The following is a 21625-nucleotide window of genomic DNA, read 5'->3' on the forward strand; positions in this document are numbered from 1 at the left end:
TGTAAACATACAGTAATTAGAAATTCCTTAAGTTTCCCCCCCCCCCAAAAAAAAATTTATATATTTGAAATTTCCATGAAGCATCAGTAACAATATGAGTATGTGTACATTCCTTGTAATTGTCTGAAACAACCATTAAACTCACAGAACATCCATTTATAGGGGGGGGGGGGATTAAAATTATTCATGTGGCGTCTTTATAAAAAAATAGATTTTTTTTTACTGATAAAATGGATAAATATCATGGTGAAATATAAAAAAATGGGATGGCTCTTTTATGTACTAATTAATAATGTTAATGGAACGAACGAGCCAGACGTCGATAGTCCGAGACCGCCGTTGATTCTTTTACCAGCTGCACGGTCCATATTGACCTAAACTGTCCCGGAGAGACAGTGACAGGGAGACAAATCCTTGCTGGTCTCAGGGATACCGCAAAGTCCCTGATTGACCCAAGGGAAGTTCTCCAAGCCGGCAGTAAACAGACAGCCCCCAGGCTGACAAAGTCGGAGACGGCTCCGGAAAGAAGGCAGTGAAAGTGAGTCCAGCTGGTGAGATTTTTTTTTCTTTGAGAATGATTGCCCAAAGAAATTTTTTTTAAAGATAAATTAGTCCTTTAAACAAAAGAACAAAGCGGCAAAATTTATCTTTATTGGACTGCCTTAGAAAGTTTTTTTCTTCCTCTTCTATGTAACAATGTTTTGTGGATTGAAGTGATTGGAATGCTTCCCGTTTCTCCTCTTAAGTGAATTAATTGATTTTTTTCTCCTAATCTCTGCTACCTTTACTTTTTGGCCGATCTAAAACTTTTTTTACTTTAATAATCCTTCCTCTTTTTGTTTATTAAATTTTATTAAAGACACTTAGAGGTTTTTGTTTTCCTTAAGCTTGATACAAATAAGAGAAAGTTGAATCTGCCATTCGGAAGCCAGAACTTGGGTTTTTTTTTTCTCTTTTTGAAACAAAGTATCCTTGCTCTATTTTCCCTGAGCTTGTTGACATTGCTAACTAGAGGGTTTGCAAGCTTGTCTGTAGAGACTGATAATGGCTGAAGGACACGGACTGTTTTCTTGTAGGTGTCTTTGTGGAATATTTTGAACAAGGGAAGGGAAAGAAAAGAAAAGATAGAACCCTCTTTTTTTTGAAAAAATTAAAAGGATCTTATGTTTAAGCAAATTTAAAACAAAAATATTTTTATACAGAAAAGAGATATTGAAGGCGAGAGTGGCAGTGGACTTTAAACTTTTTCTTTTCTTCTGGGAAATATGCATTCATATACAGATGAAGAAACCCTAAGTTACGAGGATTTTTTTGGATGGAATTCTAAAGATATTGGAAGGATTTGAGAGGTTTTATAAGAAGTTAGATAGATTATTGTCTGGCTCAATAAAAGATGAAGGGACTGGAGTCTCAAAAATTAAAGAAGGGAGTGAAGATAAAGAAGATAAAGACAAGATAACAGATGAACCTAATAATGGAGCACCTATGAGTGAAAGTGGAGAGGAGGGAACATGGAAAAGTGAATCTGATTATTATTAATTATATACTTGATGATCTGGAGCTCTACCCGCTCCCCCCATCAAGATATGGTTTTGATGATGGAATTAAGAAGAGCTTTAGAAAGACATTGGATAATCAAAGACATGTTAATTTTAATATCAGTTCAAGGGCAACAAGACTATATGAGAGATCTTTCAAGCAAAAAAGTGTGGAGAGAAGTTTTTAAAAACTTGATAAAGAAGTTTATAAGAAAATTGACACAACAACTGGCTAAAGAGATAAGACAATTTTGTTACTGGAAAGACACAGGTTGATGATGAAGGTTCATAACTTAAAACTTAGTTAACCTTTGGTGATTAATAAGTAGGATTTCTTAGACACTGAATGTTTTCTTTAAAATCTTTTTTGTTAATTAATAATATATGAATAATAATAATAATAATAATAATAATAATAATAATAATAATAATAATAATAATAAAAGTAATAATCTCAATTAGTAAAAATAATTTGGATATAAGCTGTAAATGGGGAAAAGATTTATCAATTTCACTAATATATTTTTGTTTAGATTTTATTATAAAGAGGTAATTTTTCTTGGGCACGTATAAACTTTACTAACAAACTTTTGTTTAGACTTTATTATAAAGATGTAATTTTTCTTGGGTCGGAGGGGAGGAGATGTGATATAAATGTCAAAAAAATGTTTTTGCTGTTTTTTTTCTTTAGATAATTATAATAACAATAAGAAAATGTTAATGGATAATATTTAATGATTTTTATATGTCTTGGCATTGGTAAAAGCAATTAGATATAAGCCTTAGATAGTGAGTTTGAAAAAAAAAGGGAATATGCTATAAAAGGGTAACTATTGGAGGTTTATAGGAATAGCTAATGAATGCCAGTAGGTGGTTTTGTCTTCAAGTGCAAATGATTCTAGATAAAAGCATATTTAAATAATTATAGCTAAATGAGAATGATGGTACATTGATGGTAAAATACAGAAAGATCTTCGATTTTAAAATGTAAATTAAAAATATGAAGGATGTATAGTAACACACGAAATTTATTTGTAACCAATCGACATGCTTTCTACAAGATGTAATTAAGAATGAGGTTTTTGTGTGTTTTTTGTTTAATTAAAACAATAAAAAAATTTCCCAAAAAAATAATGTTAATGGAACATGATCAGGTTTTTGAATTGAAGCTCTATTATACTTAACTAGCAATTTAACTGAAAGTTAAAATAAAAAAAACACCTCACAATTAGTTCAGGAACAAAGTTCTTATGAGTTTTTTTTATAAAAAAACTATTTTTCATGTGCAGGATTTAAAAGTTATGATATGTCTATTAAATTGATGTATACTTCTGCAATGTTTTCCATGTTTAAGAATTAAATAAGCTGGTATCATGACCTAATGAGGGATCCAAAACTTGATTAAAATGGTATCTGGTTCATACTTAGACTTTATAAAATGTATGTATCTGTATGTGTATGTGCGTGTGCATGTGTGTGTGTGTGTGCGCGCACCATGCTTATTAAAACAATACCATACATATCAAAACAATCATGAGTAATTAAATGTACCATTTAGATTTACTTACTTTATGCTCCAACAAAGGTTTTAAGTAATTATCAATAAAAATGACCAAATCCCAGCATTTTTTAAACTTTGTCCAATACAGCTAGTTTAGGCTAGTTTATTTCTCTTGTGGAAAGTATGAGTTTTGATTAAACCAACAGGTTTTAATTTGCACAGTGTAGTACTAGTCCCCACTTGGAAGGATATTCATATTCCCCAAAACTAATAAAAAAGGTCTCCAAGTATAAAGACCAGTACTTCTGTAGGTTAAAAGGAAAAAATTAAAACATAGAAAAAGCAGCACATCATATGGTAATTAGTTTTTAAAAATTGGGGGAGCAGTATGAATAAAATTAGAGATGGAGAAAATCAAGACGACCCCCCCCCCCACTCCAGAAAACAGAATAGAAAACTAAAACTAAAAAAAGCATCCTATTCCAAAGCCAAGAATATCTTCCTCTAAAATGTGGAGAAAAAAAATATAATGATATTTTTTAAAAACCTGGACTTTCTTTTCCATCTGATTTCTTTCAGGAATGACGATCTTCCACTGAATCTCTATTTCTGCTGTGCTTACTGTATTTAAGTTCTTGCTTACAAACACTCTAACCTTGGCTTCAAAACTTCTTTCACTGGTAAAGAAACATTGGTACAGCATGCCCTTTTCCAACTGTTGTTGACATGAACTTTTTTGAAGCTCTTTAATCTCCTTTTCATCTGCCATTATCCAATAATCCACTTCCAACATAACCCTTGTCCTCTGTAGTATTATGTAAAATATCTGTCAGATTTGAACAACCAGACCTTTGCGTGAAGACTTTAAACCAGCTTCTTTATAGTTCTATTGCCTGTGTCACAGGAATCTTCTCCGATTCACAGTTTTCCCCTGAGAAAACTAGATAAGGTTCAACTGCATTACCAGGAGGTGGGGAGGGTGGGGCTTTAAGCCTTGCCATCTTCTGCCTACATAGTATTTCCAGTCTGATCCCTCACTTGATCCCTCCCCCTGACTGGGACAGTATCTTTCTGACAATATCTGCATACATCTAGTCTGTATGCCTTCTGCCATTATTAATTTTCTTGTTAATATAACGGTGTGTAGATTGGCCATGCGAACTTCTCCTCAGGAATCACTGTAAAATTGCTATGATTTTACTCAAATCCGAAGCTCAAGTTATATCTGTATACCCTTGTCTCAAAGGCGAATCTCTAGAGACATCTGTATATTTTCTTTCCTTTCCACATCTTTGTGCTTGTCAATTACCCATTACATAAACATTTCTCATTCACAGAATTTTTCTTTATAATTTTAATAGGTAAATATTTCAGCATTTTTATTGAAAGATCCAAACAATCACTATAAATTTGAGTTCAACCAACAATCCTCTGCCACAATCATCTAACCATGTGCCTGAGCTGATGGGAATTGAAGTCCATAAATGAGGGCATTAAGTGGTCTTACTGGTATAGCATAATAGAGTGATTGGACTAGAATTAAATAAGCCACAGTTTACATTATCATCCATCCATGAAATGCACAGTTGGATCTGAAATTCACATTCACTATTGTAATTCAAACAATTGTTTGAGGCTAAAACAGGGGAACTTAAGTACATCACCATGAGCTCATACAGCAACAGCAAGAAATAAATATAATATAAACAGGTAATATAATTTGACCTTAGAGTGCTGTAAATGCTATATACTTCACTGACATAAAAGTAATGCTTATATTTTATGGGAAGCTCCCTAGTAGCTAGTTTACCTGAACAAAACAATATACTGTAATAAATGTACAATTGTCCTTTGGTGTTTTTATGACAGATACTGGAGAAAAACATGGATAAATTAAAGATATTTAAGTTTATCTTCAGTGTAATTAATATTCAAATATGTGAGATCAAATACTTAACATATATTAACAGGAAAAAGTCAGGTCATTTGGGGTGGAAATGAGAAAATCAATATAGATTGGATCTCTTCATACTGTTCCAAATACCATAGAATCAAAGGCTTTTTTTTAAAGCAACTAACATTTCTACAGCATTTCTGTCATCAAATTTCAGCATTTTATGGAATTTTTTTAACTCATCTGCTTATGGATCATTTTTCTTTTTTTAACTCATGATGCCGTGACAATATAATTCTATGGAAGGTAGACAGTAGCCTTAACTACTAATTATCTGAAAACATTTTAGGAATTCATTACTGACATTCATGATAATTTACCGTAAGAGCATAAGATGGAATTTCTGTTAGCCTTCTGTATCCTAAAAAAAAAAATCCTGTGCTCTTTAATACTGAGGTTTTGCAGCAAGCTTGCTCTGAAAAACAAGTTGTTTACATTAATTAAATGATGAATAAAGTTATAGCCTGTAATAGATTTATTAAAGGCATAAGCAGAAGAATATGGCAGAGGATTAGGTTCTGACATTTTTGCGTATATTACAATGTACTCATTTATCTAAATGTTGTGTCAGCCTCAGATATGTTAAAAGATATTTTGTAAAAAAGGAAGTTTTAATAGGTAGTGAACTATACATTATATCTTAGTTTTATTGCAGTGTATGTTGCTTCAATAGCTGCCAGGAGATCTACAGCATAGTGATGTCCTGAGAATAAAATATTTGCTTATTTATGTAAAACAGACATAAATATATTTGACTGATGAATACAAATAGACATATTGAATAATCTCTGTGCTTTTAAAGATACGGTAAAAGAAATACAGTCACTTTTCATGAACACTTTAAATATCTTCAAATATGGGCAGGGCTTCTGCATTTTTACACATTTATAAAAAAACCAACATCCTTTGAAGCTTGACTGGGTGACAGCTATCATTATTTATCTTTGTAATTCTTTTTATTCACGGAGATGGTTCCACGGCTTTGATTGGGCCAAAGAAACACAGATTGGTACCCTGAAAAATCTCCTAAATTGTGCCTCGTGTATGCCCCTGTCCAACATTTGTCCTGTTTTTTCTCAGTTAAGGGTTTAACTGGCACTTTTTATCCTTTATTGCCAGATTAATAGAGAATAATTTGGTCAAATTTCCTTTTATATATCTGTTATCATAAAACAGGGGGGGGGATTACATTGTTCCTCTTCAGACAGTCACATCACTGTTAGGAAGCATCGGATGCTAATTGACTAATAAAACTTGACTTGTGAGCTCCACCCACATAGCCAGTTGGATGCTATTTAAAGATTATTAGCTCCCATATAGTTGAGAGCACTTCAAAATACAACTTTATGGCCGAAGGAGATAGCAAAGAATTAAACCATTGATTTTACTGTTCTGATTCTTATCATCTTAAGAACAGTAAAACATCATCAATAGATCACATCCTTCTTAGGCATTTCCATTAGTGTGTCTGCCTTTCGCTTAACCCAAATTATTCCATTGAGACATTTTTAAAATCTAAGAATGGCTGTGATTTCTTTATATATATAGTATAGCAGCATATTGCTATCATCAAAGAACATAACCAATATAGGATCCTCCTTTCTCAGAACTGGTATCTTACAAATGTTAATTTAGAGCAGAACATAGTATATTAATAACAAATGAGTGGAAAGAATTAAAAATGCATTCCCCATGCATTATGTCCTAATGAGTAGGTTGGGAGAAAGTGCAAGTATTCAAATGAGCAATTTAGAATAGAGATTAGCAGTCAGTTATATTATTCACCTCCCCCCCCCCCAAGTAATAAATAAAAAGCAAATTCCACTTCCAATTTCATTCTTAGAACTTGCCTGCCAGCCTTTCATGCTGGTTTAGACATTTGAATCAGCAACTTCTCTCAGGCATGATCTTTGGTATGTATGCAACTTCTCCCCCTCCCCCTTCTAAATTCTTTCTACCCCTGCTGTAGGCTAGAGATTGGGAAATTGTTTGAAAAAACAGAAGAAAAGGAAGAAAAGGATCACACTGGGAGTAATCTGAACTCTATACCATTGGGCTGAAGGCTTGCCTACTAGCAAAGAGGGACACATCAAGGAATCCCTCAGAACTTTTGGATATCCTAACTGGGCCTTCATCAAATCTACAAAAAGACCCAGCAGGAACTCCTTCATAACAGACAAAGAAAGGAACAACAAATCAAGCAGCATTGTCTTTCCATATGTTACAGGAATATGGGAAAAGCTCAGGAGGATTTTCAGCTACCACAACATATGTTCATACTTTAAATGCAGGAATACATTAAGACAGAAGCATGCCTATCTCAAGGACAGAACACCCAGACACAAACAGAGCAACGTGGTATATGCAGTGCAATGCAGTGAAACATGTGCAGACATTGGGGAAACATAACAACTACTTCACAAAGGCATGGCACAACACATGAGTACAAATCCATCAGGACAAGATTTAGCAGTCAATCTGCATTTGAAAGGCAAAGATCACTCCTTTGAAGACAGAAAAGTCCATAAAAGTCTCTGGGCAAAGATGACTACTGGTTTGAAAGAGAGGTAAAAGAGGCTATCTATGCTAAAACTGACAGCCTTCTCTCAACAGAAGGGAAGGAATATACTACTCTTGTTTACAATACAGTCCTTTCAGCAGTTTCAAGAAGACCCATTTGCACTCTGATTCAAGTGACTCTGAAGGTAAAGATAAAACAACAAATGGCCTCAGTGACTCTGAGAGAGTTAATGACCTACCCTCAGAGTGCTCACAACCAGATTACTGCAAAGAAAATAAACCCTTCCATTCCCCACCAGTCAGTTAGAACTGAAGAAGCTTCTTCGATGAGAAGCAAAACATTTTCAAAGGGAAAAAAACCAAGAAGAAGAAAGCCCAGTTTCAGAAAAAGCACCTTTGGATCAGCCATGAACTAGATAATTGAAAATCTCCATAGACATTAAGCAAGAAGGTACATGCCAAAATGGGGACAAGAAAAAGAAAGTTAATATTCTCTTATAAACCAACCTACTTATCTACTATCTTTCTTATTTGAATTATAGGCCTGACTCCATTATGATTCTGAAAGGCTCCGAATTTAAAAACAATATAAAACAATAACTGTTGTGGCCCAGCAGGAGCCCTTCGAGTTGCCACCAGACTCCGACAGCGAGGGTCCCTCTGAGTCGGCTCAGGAGGATGTGGAGGACCCTGGACAGGGTTCCGACTCTGAGCAGGGCGCAGAGAGGCTGGTTGGCCACCAGGAAGCGCCTGAGGCATGGAGCAGTGGTGAAAGCCAAAGGAAGGGGGCTCCTGATGTCATGCCTTGGAGCAGTGGGGAGGAGTCACGGGACAGTGAGTCAGACATCAGCAGTGAGCTATTAGATGCTCGTTACCGGCGTGCTATCCGGCGTAAGGAGCAATTGAGCAATTACAGGAGGTAATTGCTCTCAGCTGCTGAGAATTAGACTCCTCTCCAGACTATAAAGGGACTGCTTGTGGACACACCCTTTGCAGGAATCAACTGATCATTGGAGTTGGTGAAGCTCTCAGATCTGTGCTGTACTTTGACAGGCTGGATTGCTGCCAAAGAGTTTACCTGGATTGCTGCCAATCTGTTCCCTGGACCTTGGCAGGCAGGAGTGCTGCTAAGGTGATTATCTGGAGCTTGGTAGCTGGATTGCTGCCAAGGGATGTCGCTGTAGCTGGATTGCTGCCCAGAGTGCTATCTGGATCTTGGCAGGCTGGATTGCTGCCAAGGTGGAACTTGTATGAAAATAAACATCTTGAAGAGTCTTTGTGTGGGAGTGACTTGGTGACGAGGGGTGGTGGTCAGAACAAATAACATAACCTAAACAGGGAAAAAGGGTTAGGAAAAAATATTAAAACATCCATTCAACTAATTATCCCACAAGGGTCCACTATACAGCCTAACCAAGAGATAAAGGAACAATCAGGTTTTAAGGTAAGGTGACCATATTTTAACATTGGTAAAGCGGGACACCATTGACCGGGGGGGGGGTCTTGATTAAAAATTTGGTCTATATGGAGCAACAAAATTTTTCATAGAATGCAAAAAAAGTATTGTAATATATTTTTTTAAATCTCAACATAAGTACAATTTACAAATATAATAAATAAAAATATGTATAGCCTTGCTATTCAGCAGTGATGCTTGCATTACAAATGGAGAATCACAAATACAAGCATTCTTCTCCAGAGAGTGAAATTCAGTATCTATTGCAAATTTCTCAGATGCAACAGAAGATGAACTACATCTAACCTTGAACAAGGGGAAAAGAAACAGTAGAAGAATAAGGCACCAGTATTTTGATTATTCCACAAATAAACCACAAAGGCATGTTCAAGATCCGCAGCTGAATTCATATTCTCAAAGGACACGAACACTTTAAACAGCAGAGAGACTTTCTCTCCAACAACTTCTCCACAGAAGAATGTGGGCAATGGAGGACAGAGTTTCCTCTGCAATAGATTCAGATATATATATATTTTAGCCACAACTTTATCCATCCTTGCTAGAGAATAAACCTTTTGACAAAGTCCAGAGAATATTTGAAGAGACCTGCAAAACATTGTCTTTTCTTCTCTGACGTCCTTTCTCCCTTACAATAATACACACTGGGTATGCACAAGATGAAATGTACTAGTTTTGGAAATGAGCCAACTACTGCAAATGAAACCCTGATAATTTTAAAAATACCATTTCCCTAAAATCATGAATTATGATTCCAGTGTTCTCATAAGTCCTAATTTACAAGGAAGACTGTTCATCTTTTTTTTCCCTTCCCAAAGAAAAAACAACAACTGCATCCACCTCTTCCCACAGCATAATCCAAATTTCCATTTGGATCTATCAAACACAACTCAGCTGATGCCAGGCTGGATCTGCAAACACACCCAAAACTGTCACATTCAGAATCACCATGGTATCATGTTCTCCTAGAGTCCAGCATTGAATTCAGCAGACCGAAGCCACGAAGGAGAGGTTTGAGTGATAAATACACCAGACAGTTTAACAACTGGAGTGCTAAATCATCACTCTAACTCTCTCGCCTCCCCCCTTCAAAAATTGTTTTTACGCTCCTCTCTTTCAGAGTTTTTCCTGTCTTATCCCATTTTTTGCCATTTGCAATTTTCAGACACATTTTTTTAAAAAATAAAACCATATCCCAAGAGTTATCCCTAGCCTTTCCAAAGAACTAAGGCCCCCTCCAGTTCAAAAGCCTGCTTCCCACACACACACACACACACACACACACACACACACACACACACACACACACCGCCAAATCCCAGGAGGGAAAAACATTTTCTACCCGTCAAAATAAATATATAATGGTTCTCTCTGCCCTTCCCCTCCCCCCATTTCACATATCATTAAGCAGGGCGCCCCTCCTGTTTAAAAAGTTTTGATCTTTGCAAATGACCTTAGCAAAACTTCTGCGCAGCAGATGTGGGAACAGCGGGGGCATCTTATCCTTTCCTCCTGCTCCAGATTGATCCCCGTCCCACCGCCCTTCTTTCTACAAGTCGAGGCCGAAGCCAGTTTCCGAACCAAGAAACTGGGATGTCGGTGCTGGTTTTTTAAAATATACCCACTCTCCTCCCATCACCCCAGGATCCAGCTAGAAATTGCCCGTTAAGGCAGAACGGCAAAGAGGGGAAAAGTTCCCCAAGAGTTAAGAGCAGGAAAGGAGAGGCACCCGCTGACCCAGTGGACGGAAACCGTCCGAATCCAACACAAGCGCCCCTCGCAACAGCTTCTTGCCCTGCTTCACCGTTCCCCAAAGGACACGAAAACAAACCCCCTTACCGTCTCGCCCGAGATGCAGGCCGACAAGGCGAAGACAAGCACCATCCACACGTTCCACATTATCCCCACGTTGCAGCTCTCGCTCCGGCCCACCACTGAAAAGGAGAGGCATGAATAGCCACATGGCCGCCGAAAAAAATCAGGACTTTTTAAAAACGCCACGGGACGCGGGACAAATTGTTAAAAATCGGGACTGTCCCGCCAAAAGCGGAACTTCTGGTCACCTTATTTTAAGGGCTTGTTTAAGTAAGATCAGATTGAAAGCCTGTTGTTTTGAGGAAGGAAATGCAAGAATTGTAACATATGCATTATTATCATTATAAACTTTCTCCAACAAAATGCAGAGGACCTTTGCCTCATATAGCCCCACTTTTTAAATAATTAATCTACGTGGAATGGTCTTTCCTTCCTAAAAAAATGTTGTAGAGCTCTGGACTATAAAAGGTGGCCTATTTCAGGTTTAGCATATGGAACCCACCTATTGGTTAATGAATTATTGTAAAGTAAAGCATGGCTTAACGAGAATTAGAAACCTGATTTAGGTTTGAACATTACATTAGGTCATAACATGTCTTGATCGAATTCACCAATTATAGTTTAAAATGGCAGATACCTGTGATAATACCTTTAAAATTATTGAACAACAATATCTGCCTATCCACATGTTCTTGGAAAGGACATAGTAAGTGAACAAAAATGCCAAATCTTGTCTAAACGACTAACTGACCAACCATGAATGGCAGATATTATTATAACATTTTCATCCTGCCTTTTAATATATAACTCAAAGCAACAAACATATCTAGTACTCCTGCCTCCTATTTCCCCGCCACAGCATAGGTGGATTAAGCTGAGAGAGAGTGATTGGCCCAGATTCCCCCAACCAGTTTTCATATATAAGGGAGGCTTAGAACTCACAATTCTCCTGTTTTTTAGGCCAGCACTTCAGTCACTACATCAAACTGGTGTAGCAGTCGTATTAAATCATGATTAAGCAAACCATGGTTTGTACAGTATGTTAAACCAGTTTCCAAGCACTACAGTAGTTTCAGTTATCGTTGAAGACTGCATGAATGTGAAGAAAACTGGGAAGATTGCTGTAGCAAACATATGTATCACTACTTTAGAAATTATTATTTTTGTCCTGGAAGAGAGTGACAGAAACATGTATTCTTCCACAATCCAATTTTGAATGCTTCTGCCAACCACTTACATTTGTGAAAGTATAGCTTGGGAAAAATCAATAAAATAGACGAGCAGGAGGAAGATTAGTTTGAGAAGAAGAACAGCAGCACAGAAGCATGCCTTTTTCTGATTAACCTCATGTTCTGTCTTCAGCTACAAGAACAATATCTGTGACGATTCTGACAGGAAAAGAAGATACAGTAAGGTAAATAGAATCTCCGCGGTCTCCCAGAGAAAAAAAAATATTTTAGAATAAAAATTAGCTTTTTAAACTTTATGTCAAAAGCTCAGTTGCAGCAACAAAAATATTAAAAACAGTAATCCAACTCTTCCATAAAAAGATTGGCCTCTTTCGCCATCTGATATGTGTGAGAGAGTGACAGGCAGACAGATTGTTGTATTAAATAAGTCTAAAAGGAGTTTCTGGTTGCATTAAATTGAACATGTCTTGGGAAGACAAATTCTGCTAATGCGAATATTTGAATCATAAAGTATATTTATGCAATAGTGTATGAAGATGAACTCCATTTGTATCTTGCCACTCAATAATTAGTCAATGTTTAAAAAAAACCCAAAATAAATAAAATATATTTTCAAAATATCTAACAAGCATCAACATCCCAGAAAAACAGTGAAAGCTTTCTCAGTTTTAGCATTCATGCATAATAGATATAATAATAATTTTGATATTCTTATTAGAGATAATCTTGCAGAATTTGGCACTCCCGAAGTATGCCAACCCTTGGGCTTTAGAGTATTGCATAGAAGGCCAATGTTAGCTTTCCCATCTTCCTTGTCCACGTTTTTCTACAGCTTGTGAATGTTACTTTGTGCAAGTTTCCTTTGCTAATTAGGCTGCTTTGTCTAGATCACTCCTGTGTTGAGACAAACATGATGAGTCTGATTAGTTGCGGTACAGACCTACTTCACAATATGCTAGTATAGAAATAAATCCATAAATTGATTTTAACTATGTTGTCTGCCTCTGCTTAAAATGAACTTTGAAATTAAAAAAAAAAAGGAACTATAATGGAGCACTGAAAAGTTTAAGCTCTTCATTTTCTTACACAAAATAATCATCTAAGCTTCAAACACTCCACTGATTTATTATATTTCAGTTTGATTAAACAAAATAAAACAACCTATATAATGCACTTGTTGGCTCAATGGTTAATCCACTGATATAGTTCTGGTTTTCATTTAAATGATGAGGGAAGACATTTTTGTAATGTAATTACTTCTTTATAAAGCAATGGTGAACAATAAAAATTAGTAGGTCACCTATAGATTTGTGGTTTGTGTACATCGTTCTAAATAATTTTAGCCAGTGCTCCTTTGTTGTTGCTGTTTGCCAGGGACTGCCAAGTTCTCCATAAGAATGGTTGTAAAATTCACCTTCTAGACAAGTCAGAAAATTAGCTTGCATGGCTAATGATTCAGGGAGATGACTCAACACAGTTAATCTCCATATGGCAGACAAGAATAAAGGATCCCCCCCTCCCCGAATCAGACATATCCTCAGGTATTTCTTCACTGGGGGAATCACTATTTTCAACTCCGCTGCAATATTTCTACTTAGTGGTCTAAAGGGGATGAGATGTCACTCTTTTAATGTAGGGGGAAGGGGGAAGAGGCTCCTCCCTTCCCTGTTTTAGAAAGTGAACCAACTGTATCTAAAGCTTGGTCTGGAAGTGGTTATTTGCTTGTTTGTTTTTATCAGTGTGAGCGCCTGAGTTCACAAAGAATGCAGCTGAAAACAAATATCTAGAGGATAAACTTGTTTTCTAAGTGTGGAATGGAATGTGAAATTAACAAGCATTGCCTTTTTCTCAATGGGCTGAAAATGTATTTCTTGCTGGGCATTATTTAAGAGGTACCTTCGTGGTAAAATAGAGTCAATTGGGAGGGCCGTGGCATCCATCTTCAACAATAAGTCCATATAAGATTTTCAGTGTTTTATAAAAGTAGTTCTTGTTCCCATCCGATTCAAGCAAATCAGCTATACCATTTCTGCAAGTAATTTTGCTATCTTCACCCTCTATTCCTCCATTGTGGGTTCCTTGAATATATTTCTATATCAGTAGTTGGGCAATGGATTGTTTCACGTAAATAATAAAAGTTATTAGGAGATTTCATTAAAACTATATTGTCAAATTTCAATTTTAAGTTTATTTAGTTAAGATATGCCACAAGGATACCAAACATACTCTATTTTTCCATACAGTAATAATCATTTTTTGAAAAATCTCTCATATTCAGAATTTTGCACTGAATACATACAGTAATTTGTTTCAATGGATATACTTCTGCTTTCTATAGTTGTCCTCTTTTAAAAAGTAATGATGTTTTCCTCTTATCTGATCAATAAAAATATATATATTTTGAAATAAGGGATAACAATGTTTGGATGTTTTTCTCTCCAAACCTTTCTTCGCCTAATCATTTAGAGATTCAGGCATTCCTTAGATAAGAAGATTTTGTTGATTTGTATTGAAGCATTATCTGACAACATCCTATGGGCTTATCATTATAAATCTTCCTGTTAAGGTGTTTGTAATGTAGTTTGGTGGTTTTTATAGAATACAGCACTGTAGGAAACAAGACAGCTAGCTTTTTAACAAACTGCAGAATTAAAAAAAACAAATGTTTATAAAATATACCCACAAGGATGAATATTTTTTTAAAAAAACTAGTGCTGTTTCACTTATGTGGTACCTGCTATTTCAAAGCAAGAAGATTTAGAAATGAATTTAACATGAGTTATTTGAGTAGCAAACAACCTTAAACATATAGGTTTTGATGCTTCTCTTACTGAATTTCTTGATCCCAGGCTTTTAGTTGATATCCTTCTACTTTATTGCTATAATAGTTTCATCAATTTTAAGTGTCTTGTGTCCAGATTTCTTGATTATTTTTGTGGAGTAATGACTGGCAAATAGGGTGAATAAACTAGTCTCAGCAATTTATTTGCTCTTGGTTCCTCATTGTTATTGATGAAGGTGAATTTACCTTTTTGCAAAGGAAAGAAACATTTAGCCAATTAACTTCATGCCTTTTCATTTAAGGAGAAACACATACAACTAGAATTATACTTTTTAATAAATGATCTAATGAACAGCAGGATTCTCTGGCTGAATATGAATCATGGTTATTAATATTAATTGACATTAAATCTGCCAGTAGTGGTGGCCAAGACCACCTAAATGACATTCAGTGTTTACTGTATAATATGTGTTTAGCCATCTGGGAAATGTGTGTGTTGTATTTGTTTTCTAGAATGGGTATTATTTGCCTTTCTGAATTTTACTGCTGATTAGGCTAGAAGTACCAACTTTATAAGTAACTAAATGTTGATTGACACATAAGACCATTATTGACTATTGTGTAAATGAATACACATTAAAAACTCCCTTCTTGGTTCATATTTATGCTTCAGGCTAGCAGCATTTAACCATGTAGGAAAACAATATACATTAGGAAAGCTGCCATAATAAAGGAAATTTACCACATCTTTACAAAAGATATTGAGAACATTTATTAGGTGGAAGAATTTTTTGTTACCTAAGAGCCACTGAAAAGGCTGCAAAAATGAGCTCCTGGTAAGGCAAGTGGCTGGGATGACTTGCTATATGGTCCCAATGCTGCCTCCAGGGAAAATGACTTTGGAACGTGATTTCAATAAGACACTGTAAGCCCCAAAATGGTGTGTCGCTGGATTCTGAACTCTAGTGGCTGGTATTCAAACTATTATAATGTAATGTATAGTATTTGCTCACATCATGTTCGATGGATATATATGCATGAAGAATTAAAACAATGAGACCAGACCTGGTACCCGTACATCCACCTTTCACACAATTATCTGACTTTGTTATAGTACTTTAAATTTGGTTGAGAATTGGCTAGCACCAAATTATTACTCTGAAAATAGACACAAACCAAGCCAGGATCCTGACCTTTTCTTTCGTGTTTATAATGGCTAAACAAGATGTTCTAACAGAATAAGTGCTAGAAACATCTGCCCCATGGCTGAATTCTCACTCCTGGTAACAAAGCTGTGGGTGGCATGAGTAGGATGTTTGCTTGGAACTGCAGCTCGTGAAGGCGTAATCTTCGTTGAAAACGTTTCCTGCCTCCAGAGATGATTTTTATTAAGTGCCACTAGCCATTCCATGCAAAAAGGAACATTTAGAATTAACTCTGTAGATTTTACTATCTGAAGCCATGACTGTAGAATAAGCAAATCCAGACCATTTTGGAAATACAGAGCCAGTGGTTTTCTACAGCAGCTTACTGGCACGTCAAAGAGATTGTAACTCAAGGTATTATATGATTTCTACTGTGGATCCAGTCTGCTTCAATTAAAAATACTTCAACTGATATCTTAATAAAACAATATATACAATTTTAATAGAAACAAGAACAAGAAAAGATCATGCCAGACCAAAACGGTAAATCATAGCATCATCAGAATATCCAAAGTGTCTAATTTGTTTTCAACAAAGAGGGGTTTTTTTCAGATCAAGCTATTTCTTTAACCATATTCATAGACATAAAATTGTAAGTCAGATACACCTTCAAAGATTTCTAAGAAAATATGCTTCAATAACATTTCATTACAATTAATGATGAATAATGTAAGATCTGTTTCTCATGCAGCTACAACTATTATTATCTCTCCAAAATCTAGAGATCATTCTCAAATAGCTACCCAAATATTATTTCTGGACTGAAAAGCGCTGGGCTACCACAAGCTGGCAGCAGAGTTTTCTGTATATTTTTGCTACTATTTCATGGAATAGAAAGGCTACATTTGGTAGCAGTTATCAAAATAAATACCCATACGAAGTATCCACCAAAAGACCATTCTGCAATTCATAAATTCATTCATTGGAATCTCAATTTTTAAAAAAATTCTTAAAAACTTGTTTTGGAGTATTTTAGCTGATAGCCTTCTTAAATTCTAACAATATTTACCTATGAAGTAGGGCTGTATTACTATTATGCCTCTAATTTTTTTATTACCTCTCCTATTGGTATCCTATGATTATATTACTTTGTTGTTTGTATGTACACAAATAACTTACTTACCAGAGACAAATCCCTTACGTGTCTAATTACATTTGGCCAATAAAGAATTTATTCCATTCCATTCCATTCTTTGCATGGTTGTGCAATTGAATGGTTGTGCAATTGACCAACCACACTCAACGTGTAGTCCTCAATGGAACTGCATTTACATGGAGGGAAGTATGCAGTGGAGTACTTCAAGGCTCTGTTTTGGGCCCAGTACTCTTCAACATCTTCATCAATGATTTGGTTGGGGGAATAAATGGGGAACTCATCAAATTTGCAGATGACACCAAGCTGGCAGGAATAGCCAACACTCCAGAAGATAGGCTAAATATACAGAAGGGTCTTGACAAACTTGAACATTGGCACTATCTAATAAAATGAAATTCAATGGTGAAAAGAGTAAGGTTCTACATTTAGGCAACAAAAACAAAATGCACAGGTACAGTATAGGTGGTACCTTGCTCAACAGTAGTAATTGTGAAAGAGATTTTGGAGTCCTAGTGGACAACCATTTAAATATGAGCCAGCAGTGTGCAGCAGCTGCCAAAAAAGCCAACACAGTTATAGGCTGCATCAACAGAGGGATAGAATCAAGATCATGTGAAGTGTTAATACCACTTTATCATGCCTTGGTAATGCCTTATCATACTTGGAATACTGCATTCAGTTTTGGTCACCATGATGTAGAAAAGATGTGGAGACTCTAGAAAGAGTGCAGAGAAGAGCAACAAAGATGATTAGGGGACTGGAGACTAAAACATAGAATGGTTGCAAGAACTGGGTGTGTCTAGTTTGATGAAAAGAAGGACTAGGGGAGACATGATAGCAGTGTTCCAATATCTCACGGGCTGCCACAAAGAAGAAGGAATAAAGCTATTCTCCAAAGCACCTGAGGGTAGGACAAGAAGCAATGGGTAGAAACTAATCAAGGAGAGAAGCAACTTAGAACTGAGGAGAAATTTCCTGACAGAACAATTAATCAGTGGAACAGCTTGCCTCCAGAAGTTGTGAATGCCCCAACACTGGAAGTCTTTAAGAACATGCTGGATAGCCATTTGTCTGAAACAGTATAGGGTTTCCTGCCTAGGCAGGGGGTTGGACTAGAAGACTTCCAAGGTCCCTTCCAACTCTGCTATTGTATTATATTATTGAGATGTATATATGACTGATGCTTTGATCCAACAAAATTTGCTTTAAAAGAAACTGAAGATCTTGAAACTTAAACTAACTGAGAAGGGGTGAGGGTGGGATTTCCTTCTTTTTTATTCTTCAGACATTTTATCACATTTTTTTTGTTTTTAACTTATATTTGGATCTGAGTTTTTCTATCCACTCTTTACCTTATCAGCCACCGTCGTTTTATAATTTGAATTATCATCTTCTTTTGACTAGAATCCAAGTACCCACAATGCCATAGCCGCATGTGAGATTTACATCAGTGGTGGATTCCTACAGGTTCAGACAGTTTCGATGGAACTGGCAGTGTCCCAGGCCTGCCACACCCCTGAACTGGTTCTCCGGCTCTGGTTCTCTCCATCTTGTTTTTAGCTTCTGCACATGCACAGAAAAAAATTTATTGCCCTGCGCATGCGTGCATGTATGTACGAAGCGTGCACACTCACCATGCACACCAGAGAACTGGTAGTAGTGCCTGCTGGAACCCACCCCTGATTTACATGTGGGTCTTACATGTGTATAGAAAAAGAAAATGGCATCAAAGGCGCTCTGAATTTATCCACAAGCAGATAGCAGGCTGTATCCATAAATATTCCAAAACTGAAGAGCAGAATAGCATATGAAGTTAGCAGTCCTCAGAGTCTTCCGAAATCCAGAAAGCACCTAGGAGATAATATCATTGGGACAGAATGTTGTCAAAGAATAAACAGTCTCCCGCTACTAGATTAAAGCCTGGGGAGGTGAACTCGCTTACAAAAATACACACAAGCAGCAGCAAGCTATTTCTGGCATTTTCAAAGTAGGAGGCATTAATCTCACAGCAACCTTCTGCTTCATTCATTCTGCTTTTTTATTGTAGTAGAATACAAAGCAAAAAACATATTTTTTTTCAAAACACACGGTGCTTCACTGGTTTAATGATTGATTTACCTGACGTACTTACATTGCTTTGGTTCCTGCACAAGAGTTGTAAGCATGGATTCAGCACCATCACTAAGATATAGAATCTTGTTTAGGAATTCAAATAGACATGTTTTAAAATTACAAAATTATTCACTTTTGTCAGAATTTGTTGCATAAAAATCAAATCTAGAAAGCACACACAGATAGCTGATTCAGCTGGATACATAATAACAGATGAATAAATGTACAATACCAATAGTAGATTCTTTCAATGTGGTGGAAGTTACAAGCAGCATACAAGCAGGAGAGAACAGTTAGTTTCATTTCAGAGTTCAGAGCAGACAGAGTCTTAAGTTTCTGTTTCAATTCTTTGTACAGACTCTTTGCACACCCTGGCCCCTAGCTGTTTCAATTCCCATTGGCTAACTTTGTTGCTATGCCTATTCATTGGCTGACTTGTTATCATGTCTCTCCCAGTCATGAATATTCTAACAACTTCCAAAGATAGTTTTCTAACCTATGCTTTCTCTCTAAAAGTGGCTAATTTATGTCATTTTTTGTGGGGAGTCATAATAGATAGCTTGTACAAAGTTTTTATCTAGGGAAAAAGAGTAAAACCAACAACTGGGAAGTTCATCCCGTTATCCAAGGTGAACAAATCCTTAAAAATCCTTTCAAAAATTGTTGATGGACTGTGATTTCTAAATATTTAAGAAGAGACTAATTAAATCTAGCTAATTGTTTTATTTACATTTTTTACTAAATAGGTATGTGTATTCTGTTCCGTGCCTATATTTTGGGTTGTGATTTTTAATAATCTCTTAAAACCAAACTTACATACTCATATATGCTCATTAACTTACTTAAAACATTTACATAGCCCTCCAACTCAACCAAGGTGATAAAGCATAATGAAAAGAATATTAAGTTATAATGGATATCTTACAAACAGTAATGACTGAAGTAGATGGTCATTCAAACAGCAGTACCACCCTCTTCCAATCAGGTCATCAAAGTATCATTTCCTAGGGAAAGAGTCAGGTCGTGGAAGTCTTTATATGTCAAGAGGAAGGTTGCTCCATAAGATAGAAGGCATGCATCCTGGTTCCCACAAGATTAATTGTTTCAATGAAGGTACCTGGAGTAAACCTTTTCTATCAGAGCTTGTAGGGAGGGCAGATATTCTGGAAAAAAAGGTGGCCTTTCAAGTGCTGAAACTCTATGCCATGCAGGGCTTAGAGAAAATAACTAGGCACCTTGAACTGCACTCAGGTGCAATTGGGAGTCAATGACACTCTCAAACTATTGGTGTTACATGGGCATAGCAAGAAGCATCAATGAGTACCACAAGTAACTTGAAAGTCAGACCACAAAAACTTACTCTCAATATTCTATTCTGATGGCAATGTTTATTTTCACATCTCTGTCTCATTCCAAATTTATATGAAATAAACTGTGTTTTGTTGTGTTTACAGTGCAAGTTGGAATTTCATGCCTGCACATCCGGCAAAAATATTGTAGCTCGATGTGAAGGGCCTTGCCCATGCCTTCCAGGACAAGAGAGTCCAAAACACAAGACTGGTGAGTTTAATCTCTTCAATTAAGAATCAGATTTCTTAGTGAATTTTACTATCCTACTATTCTAGCAGGCCAATCCTATGCATATTTGATAAAAAGTGAGATCTACTAAGCTCACTATTGTTGGCCAGAAAATAATAGGATTGCCATTTATGAATTGGGTTGATAATACATTAAATATTTGGGTTACAAAAGTTGTTAATCATATTGCTCTTTTTGTTGGAATTAAGGAAAGAGGAATTAAAGAAAGATTGTTAACCAAGGCAGCATTCCAGACTCAACAACAAATACAGACTGACTCTTGGAGCCTTGCAAGACTTATTAAATGTTAATGCAAGTTCATGTTAAGAGCAGTGCAGAACAAGCACTTGACAATACTTTGTACATTATCTTGTTAGTGAGAAACTGAGGTGGGGAATAGAGAATGAAAAATACAACTGCTTATTTCTGGATTCTTTAATGAAATTTTTGAAGACTTTTGGTCAAAATCCCCATCTTGGATTTCTGGTTAGCATGTCAAATAGATTTTATCTGCCAGTGATTATATTAGCTTCTGAACTGATAGGCAATGATCAAAACAAAACGCTCCTGGATGGGTTAATTCAGACCTAGTCTCTAACTCCATTCCTACCTTTATTGGGATGATTTATTCAGAACTGGCACCTGTCCTATATTCCAGAGTAGCCACTCGTTACAGAAAAAAACTAAAATACAAGAGCTGAAATGCCTAGTTCTTTATATGCCTCCTTCATGGTGGAACTAAAAAAAGGACTTTTTGAAGATAACTCAATACGAGGATAAAAATGCCACTCCAACTGACTGTGTGATAAACCATAATAATCTGATGAGGTTGAGAACTGTGCTGGCACTTTATATCCTAC

At 36.2% G+C, this 21625-nt stretch overlaps 1 protein-coding gene across 2 annotated transcripts in view; it reads left to right on the forward strand.

The window, feature by feature from the left end:
- SPOCK1 (SPARC (osteonectin), cwcv and kazal like domains proteoglycan 1) overlaps window positions 1-21625 on the forward strand; it is a 499041-nt gene that overhangs the window by 363401 nt on the left and 114015 nt on the right. For both annotated transcript variants that reach the window (XM_081937166.1, XM_081937167.1), the window contains exon 6: window positions 20642-20747. In XM_081937166.1, coding sequence (XP_081793292.1) covers window positions 20642-20747 — 106 coding nt within the window. The remainder of the gene's footprint in view (window positions 1-20641; window positions 20748-21625) is intronic.

This window comes from Natrix helvetica, assembly GCF_964273705.1.
Source record: "Natrix helvetica genome assembly, chromosome: 1".
In the NCBI taxonomy this organism is placed as follows: domain Eukaryota; kingdom Metazoa; phylum Chordata; class Lepidosauria; order Squamata; family Natricidae; genus Natrix; species Natrix helvetica.